We start from the raw sequence: 8069 nt of genomic DNA on the forward strand, positions 1-8069 counted from the left end.
AAGTTTTTTTGTTTCCCTCTCTCAATACAAAATAAATTAATCTTTCTGTGTTTCTAAATTATTGAGTTTGAAGTGTTTTTCTAAGTATAATTTTTTCGATGTCTTATGTGTGAAAATAAATAATTTTTTTACATGAAGTTAGGGCACTTTTTTTTAAGTCGCCCCGGGCCTCAAAAATCTCTGGACCGGCCCTGGTAAAAATTCAACACGCTATTCACTAGAATATTGAACTACATGCAATATCACAAGTTCTGTCAAACAATAACTTCATAAGAATAACATTAAAACCTAAATTTAAAGACAAATTAATAGAAATAGATTTAGGGTTGTTTTATTCATACCCCACATTTTGTTGACTACACCTTATATACTTAATAAACCTCACTTTTACTTTTTGAACTACAATATATCTTAACACACCCCACATTTTTTTCAATACTACCCTCACCCCCAACATACACAATACAAGACACCTAACGCTCAAACTCTTTGTCAACATCTGGGTTTATGTCAATTGAGTGTTTAGTTTTTTGTCAATTAGGGATTTTAGATGTGTTCCAAAAAAAAATTAGGGATTTTAGACTTCGTATTTGAAGAAATTGGCTCAAAAGCATCGAATGCAAACCAAGTTCTACAAAAAATAGAATAGAGCCTTTTGCAATCTTGGCAAGTGAATTCGATAGGTTGTTCAAGAGAATTTCGGAAGTGTCCATCATCAATTCATCATCAAGCCATCACATTGAAGACTATTACTTCTATTGGCTCGATTAAGGAGAAATAATGTGACAAGTTGCCCTAAGTTGCTTCATGAGGTTTTCAATATTTGTTTTCTATATATGCCCAACATACAACAGCAAACTCCACCATATCAAAAACAAACCCGTTCAATTTTCTCTGAAGAGATTTTTGCCAATTGAATGAAATATTATAAACACAAACTAATATGTGATAAATGACATTGCAATGAATTGTATCGTTGAATTCAACTGCGGGTGAGAGTGGTTTCGAGAGCTTAAAGAAAATAATATACACTAAAAATGATTTTGAGGTGTATTCATAATCTTATGGGGAATAGTCTTTTTGTATTAAAGTGTACAAGTAATCTTAACCAAAAACATTCAACCTACTTTATTTAATGGCTAAGATGAATTGCAAGCTTTTGCAACTGGATCAGATTAAAAACACTGAAAGTGCAGTATTTGACGATTATTGGAAGTTGTGTTAGAAACCAATTCAGACTCTTAATTTTGAGGAAGCATTACAAGTCTTTCAACAAAGATTTATATCAAGCAAGTGACCTTTTTATTACAGTGGTAAAAATGTATCGAGCTTTTATATGACGACGTACGTTTACACTCCGTTGGTAATTAATCTAACAAAATTTATCGTCTGACAAAAAAAAAAAAAAAAGGTTTCCACCAAACATCACATTCCAAAATGTTGCTATCTTTTATCAATTTTCTTTTTTATAGAGAAAAAAAATGAAACTAAGGAACTTTATGTTGAAAATTGAAAGATTCAAAAAACCAGTTCATGCTTCATATTTCTTTTAGTTGAAAAATATTGAGAGAAGGGGTATTTATTTCAATTTAAAATTTGCAGCCACTCAAGCCAAAGTTATTTTAATTCACTGAAAACTCTCAACTCGATTTTTGTGTTTTCGTTAAAAGCTTGAAGCTTTGTTCAAGGGATGGTAAAGTAAAAACATTGACTCATGACAATATGATATTTGATAAACGGCCAAGATGAATTGATCTCAGTGTCCTCATAATAAGAATCCGTAGGCGATCCTGGTCTGTTTTAGTTGACGTCAAAAAGGGCTTCAGAAACAGTGAGAAAGAGAACCTTCTGGATTCACAATCTGCATAAATATCTACCTCCTCTCGCGCACTCTCAACCGTCCATCACGAAAGATCCTCGAAATCGATTAAAATAAAATAAAATAAAATAAAAAAACTATTTAAATGGGGCTGGGTTCTGGAGTGTTCTTTTAATTGGGCCTGAGTGTCTATGTGCAGAAGGGCGGAAGCTGCTCATGTTTTCCTCTTCCTTCACTCTTCCCCGTTCGTTTAGAGGTTCCGTGCTCCAAATCACAAGGATGTAGTTTTACGTACGACATAAAATCTTTGTGTTTTGTGTTTTGTTCTGGGATTTTGGGTCCTATAATTTGTCGACAAGAAACGAACGAGGAAATTAAGGTTGTTTTTCTTGGGTATTTTTTGGATTTTGTTTGAATTGAAGGAGTTGGAAGGAGGGAGGAGAAATGGCGGATGGGGAAGAGAAAGGCAGTGACTTCTATGCAGTTTTGGGGTTGGAAAAGGAATGCACAGACTCGGAGCTCAGAAATGCCTATAAGAAACTTGCACTGGTTAGAATATTTTTTTTTTAGACTAAATTTCATCACCATTTTTGCACAATTGAATTTAAACCCCTTTTTTTGACAATTCTTTCATTTGGGTCCTTTTAGAATTGAAATTTAGAGGTAAAGTAGAAATCTTTTCCTGAATTGAATTTCTGGGTCTTTGCCAAATCATTGAAAAATGGGACCTTTCTACTATTTGTTGGGGTTGAACATCATTGGGTTCCTTCAAAACGTCTGGGAAATTGGGCTTTCAGGATGTAAATCCCGGAAATGGGTTTTCACTGCATGATCAGAACAGGTTAGAAAGATCGAAAAAGTTCGAAACTTTTCTGGGATTCTTGAGAAATTCAGGGAATTGTGTATTTTTCTTGAGTTTGTTGAATTTTTTTGTTGATTTTTTTATATGCTTGCTGGTGTAGAGATGGCACCCGGATCGGTGTTCGGCCTCCGGAAATTCTAAGTTCGTGGAGGAAGCCAAGAAGAAATTCCAGGACATCCAAGAAGCCTATTCTGGTAATTTCAACCTCCGATTCTCATTTAATTATTATTTTTTAATTATTTTTTTAGTAAATTGGTCACGACTCACGAGGGAAGCGTATGGTCTGTTTTTTGTTGAACAGTTTTATCTGACGCGAATAAGAGGTTTCTGTACGATGTTGGAGCCTATGGCAGTGATGATGACGAAAACAATGTAAGCTTTTTTTTTCTTGGGATTTGATTAGGTCTGTATTTTAAATATTTTAACCGTTAGATCTTTGTTTAAAAATATAAAAATTAAAATTTAACGGCTAAAACAATTACGCAGCATCAAGAATTTTTGTTCTTTTCAATTAGTGGACTCTCTATTATTGAATTTACAGCATTATCTACACTTATACTGCTCACTTTTGACCATTTAACCAATCACAGTAGGACTCTATTCCTCATTACACTCAATGCATTTAATTGGGGTGAGCGGAAATTGTATCCCTGTAAAAGCACTTGCTTAGTCCCTGCGGTTATTATCAAGTTGTATCAAATTTGGTAGTTTATAAACTGCTCCAGTCCGATGACATTCGCCAATGTTTATTTATTACTCGTATGAAATCCGTCAAATGTAGCCGCCCATCTGATTCACATGTGGACCGATTTAAAATTTGTTATTGGTGCAGGGGATGGGTGAGTTTTTGGACGAGATGGCAATGATGATGCGCCAAACGAAGCCTAATGTATGTACAAATTCACCCTTCTTCCTTTTTAATTTTCGACTTCCTTGCGTTTACTAACATATATATGTTTTAAACACGTTGAAATAGATTAGGGAAAAAATGGGATGCAAAAATTAAAAAAAAAGAAAACTAATAAAAAAAAATGCTTGAAAACTCTGAGTTTTAACGAAAATGACAAAATAAAGGGTAAATTTTTTAGTATAAAAATATGATTTTTCGGTTAAAACGAATAGTATCTGAAGCTTTTCGTTAAAATTCTAAAAATACAAAAAAACAAAAAAACTTTGCACTTTTTGGGAAAACCTACGTTTTTGGTTTACTTTAGCTTTTCCCTTGAGCCCTCACTTTTGCCAAGACATTGTAGAAAAGCGTGTTGAAGGGCCATTTAGTCCTGTTCAAATGTATAGGTCCAACTACAATTGTAGTAACATCCTGGTGAAGTCTATTCCTGAAGGGCCCATTAGTTAGGGCCTTGACCGCAGGTGGGTGGAGCCTAGTCGCTCACCCTTCTGTACTCTAGTTTGAATCTATCTTCTTTTACTATAGATTAAAATACCAGTCACTGTGGACCCACCAATCCCGTGATGCAGTTTTATTTGTTTAATTGCGATCTAGGGAAGCCCAAGACGAAGGGTAGGCATTGAGGTGCCACTAGCCCACTACTTAGTGATAAATTTATAGTTATAAGAAGTTCATCAGGTGTCACCTGGCATATGACAAGTGCATTGGACTTGTTCTGTGTTCAAATGCTCATATTTTCATGATTGACTAGAAAATATTTGTAATTAGAGGTTAGTTAGTTGTAGTTACTAACCCGCGTGTGGGCAAGTGTAAGCTGTTGATTTGTATGAGATCTCTGTTAGCTGTAGTCACTTCCAGTTCCGGCAAAGGGCATCGGCCAGTAATATTCGCAAAAACATTAAGGAAGTACACATAAATACAACTTTTTACACTAAAAAGAGGCTAAACAGACAATTTAGGGGCACTAAAATGTGTTCTATTGCCCGTTTAGTGCTCATTCAGTGAGAAATGATATTTTTTTTTTCAACATTTGAAAAAAGTTATATTAATTTGTATTTTCCAAAATATTAAGGACACCCAAAAACGTGGAGTCTAACATTTTTGAAGGGGTATGCGCTACTCCTATCAGCTATGTTGAATGATTGAGAGCTTGTTTTGTCAAAAGTTTCATATTTTGTTCTTCATCTTTTTCCAGGTTTAATAAAAATTGTGAGCTGAACATTGTGACTAATCATAAATCTATCTGGTAATGCAGTGAGAAACTTTAGGAACTTCCAGTCTTTTTCAGTTTCTATATGATTGGAAGTTGCTAGAGAAATTTCATCTTGACTAATCATATGATGATGCCGATGATGATATTGTTTCTGAGTACCTACTGACATATGAAGAATGTGTAATTGACAGGAAAATGGGCAGGAGACCTTTGAAGAATTGCAAAATCTCTTTGATGAAATGATTGAAGGGGATACTGGGAGTTATGGGCCAGTCTCTCACCCTCCTAGTTCCTGTTCTACGTCTTCATATGTGTCCTACTGTGAAAGTTCAAGTTCCAGTACTAAGCGGAATTGCTCCGAAATGAACTATGAGAAGGCGACCTTGGACGATCCTTCTGGCTTCGACACTCAATTTCAGAGCTTTTGTTTAGGGGTCAGTACCCTCCTCTTTATGCTTAGTAACCTGATTTTATCTTAGCGTGCTTTTAATATGAGACCTATAGACGACGGTTCTTTTGATATGCTAATGAAATCCAGTGTGGAGGATGAGACGCTCCCTAATCCGTTATCCTTATAAAACGCAAGGCACTGAAATTAAGATATTTTAGTCTTATGTCGAAATCCTAGGTGCTAAAATTAATCTACTTTTCATTTAAGTTGACAAAGGAATCCAATTACTGACCAGAGTTCGAGTCAAATTTGATCGTTATTGAATGAATAATACGACCGAATGGTAGGCTAAAGCGACTTTCGTTCCATCTGGTAGTCTCGGAACTGTGTCTTAACAAGTGCTTAATGTATTATGTGTGCATTGTGAAACTGGTGAAGGTGAAACCGGTGAAGGCATTATCTTCTTAAATAAAATAACATTTGGGGCAAACAAATGTGGACTCTGAACTTAAGCCTTAAGGTATGAAAAAATAAGCATCAAGTGCTCTTTCGGTTTCTTTATATAGTAAATAAATGTAATGTGCTAACTACCTCTTTTTTCCCCTTGTTTTTTTCTTCTTTTTGTCACTTGTTGTAATGTACAAGCCTCATATTGTTTGTGATTGGTGCTATGAAGACAGGTGGAAAGCCTTCAAGACATCGGGGAGGGGACGGCAGCAAGAGAAGTGACTCGCGCAGAAGCCACCGGTAATCGAAGGCATGGCAGGAAACAAAAGGTTACATCTGGTAATGATGTTTCTTCAAATGACTACTCTGGTATATCAGCTAGATGAAGTTATTGATCCTGTTACTTAGGGACTTATTTGGGAACTTAATTGGCAAATTTTTAAATCACCCTGGAGAGTGCAGAAGAGTAACACCACCACCACCACGAGGAATTTACTTGTTACTTTAAGGCAGCATTGTAGGGTTTAGCAGGGGGTGGGATGGGTTTAGGGCTTAAGCTTTCATTGTTGCAATTCCTGCCATGCCATACCATTAGTGGTAATGGCATTGTTTCAAAGTCTTCAATTGTAATCTTAGTTACCCATTGATGTTGGGATTTCAGTAGTTCCCTTTTCTTTATTATTTCAAATCGGAAAAATACTTGACTCGTTACATGGGACGTAGTTTTTCTCAGATGGACAAATCAGTTTGACATGTGCAGAAGATTTCCTTTTGTTTCGCTTCAACTAATTTATATGTTAGATTGTGATTAGCGACCATAACTGTGATTTGTCTGTCCTAAAAAAGAAGTGGCAAAGTTGGAGTTTGGTTGTTAATCATGGGTAAGGTATAGAGAGTGGAGCCCTACGGGGCACGTGGGTGAAGACCCCACGTGTGTTGCTAGTGACCCCTCTTCCTTGCCTAGGAAAAGCCTCGTTCATCTGCTGCTGTTATGCCTTTCGCCTTCAGATGGTGAAAGGCAGGCAAATTGACCCACTAGTCCCGTCCTTTTTTAGACTTATTCGCCAGTTTTATCATCTCCCACGTTATTATATTTGCCTTAGTCGCTGTCAGAATGAATATTCTGACAAATTAAATAAAAGTAACGGATAAAATTAAATAGAAATGTGTAAAATGTTAAAAAGAGCCAGCGTGTGTTTATCTTTTCCGTTATTAAAAATATTCTTAGGACCTCAAAGTCCCATGCAAGTTGCCAAAATGATAATGCAGATCGTTATTGTGGGTCGTCCATCGACAAATGGTGTATCGTTTTCAACAAATTTCCATGGCACTAAGCAAATGTTAATGCACAAGTTGGGCAAAGCGTGTTGAATGGGCAAGTTGGTATGCAAAAAGTGGAAGGAATGTGAAGAAAAAAAACGTCAAAACGATGTTTAGGGACAGAAAAGTCCAGGTATTATAGTACATGTATGGGTGGCAACTAGTTGGCACATATAGAATAATATATCAAAGTCTTCGTTTGCCTAGAAGATGATCGATCTTTAATTTTATTTAATTACCTCCATAATCCCAATTTGCATGACCATTTTTCGAGGCCAACAACTACTTTTTTCATTTGTTTATGAATCAAGTAGCACATTTTGTATGTTTGAATTCAGAACTTTGGAGAATGTCTAAATAGATTTGCTCCTACACTCATGTTAGCTGTATTTGCGTTTGCGATATTATCATCCATTGATTCTCCTTCTGCTCAATTTATGCTAAAAATAAATAAAAGTGTGTAGGAAAGAAAAAATGCGTGGAAATCACTTTTCATATTATACTTGTTCTTTGGAAAGTACTATGGTCAAAGTTGGATCCTTAAGCAGGAACTAGGAAACTAACAAGATTAGAATTATTGATGTGTGATCTTATAGTAATTGTACTTAGAAGCACAAAATTGATTTGTTGAATGCTATTTAATAAATGATTGTACATATGACTCACATGTATAAGAAGGTGTGTCAATAAGGGTTGATTTGCGTGTCTAAATCAAAGAAACTTGTAACTAAGAAGTGAGAGGTTCCTCATGTTCAGCTCTTATAGATGACAATGAGGTCTACTATTTGTGTTGAGTTACATAATGTTGACCTTAAAAACTACTAAGCCTACGTGGCGCGCAAGCGGAGTAACTAAGAGCTAACTATGTCCTTCTGGTGAATGCGGGCGCACCGACTCACCACGAAACTCAATGAATGTGGTGATGGTGTCGAACACGCTGTTGACTTATGTATCCAATCGATCATGACCAAGGAAGGAACACGTCTAGGCTTCTGGGTACTAGAACCTGAAGACAAGGTTGCTAGTGAAGTTCAAATAAGGTTTGGTTTTCAATGAGCCGAACACAAAATAACATAGTAACACCTCGCTTTACCGAGAAGGCTTATG

The 8069-nt window shown here is 36.0% G+C and overlaps 1 protein-coding gene across 7 annotated transcripts; it reads left to right on the plus strand.

Annotated features, from left to right (window-relative positions):
- The first annotated feature begins 1977 nt into the window (after positions 1–1977).
- Positions 1978–6353, plus strand: LOC103421809 (uncharacterized). Of its 7 annotated transcripts, none has more exons than XM_070805348.1 (7): positions 1978–2110; positions 2242–2368; positions 2782–2875; positions 2983–3053; positions 3514–3570; positions 4996–5238; positions 5872–6353. In XM_070805348.1, the coding sequence occupies exons 2-7, from the start codon at positions 2264–2266 to the stop codon at positions 5944–5946; spliced, it is 645 nt and encodes a 214-aa protein (XP_070661449.1). In that variant the 5' UTR covers positions 1978–2110; positions 2242–2263; the 3' UTR covers positions 5947–6353. The 7 variants fall into 7 exon arrangements, 4 of the variants coding, with proteins under 4 accessions (XP_070661449.1, XP_008358070.3, XP_008358071.3 ...); XM_008359848.4 differs by having other exon boundaries at positions 5876–6353; XR_003776160.2 differs by lacking the exon at positions 1978–2110 and adding an exon at positions 5634–5715 and having other exon boundaries at positions 2117–2368.
- Positions 6354–8069: the final 1716 nt, after the last annotated feature.

Source organism: Malus domestica, chromosome 09 (genome assembly GCF_042453785.1).
Source record: "Malus domestica chromosome 09, GDT2T_hap1".
NCBI lineage: Eukaryota > Viridiplantae > Streptophyta > Magnoliopsida > Rosales > Rosaceae > Malus > Malus domestica.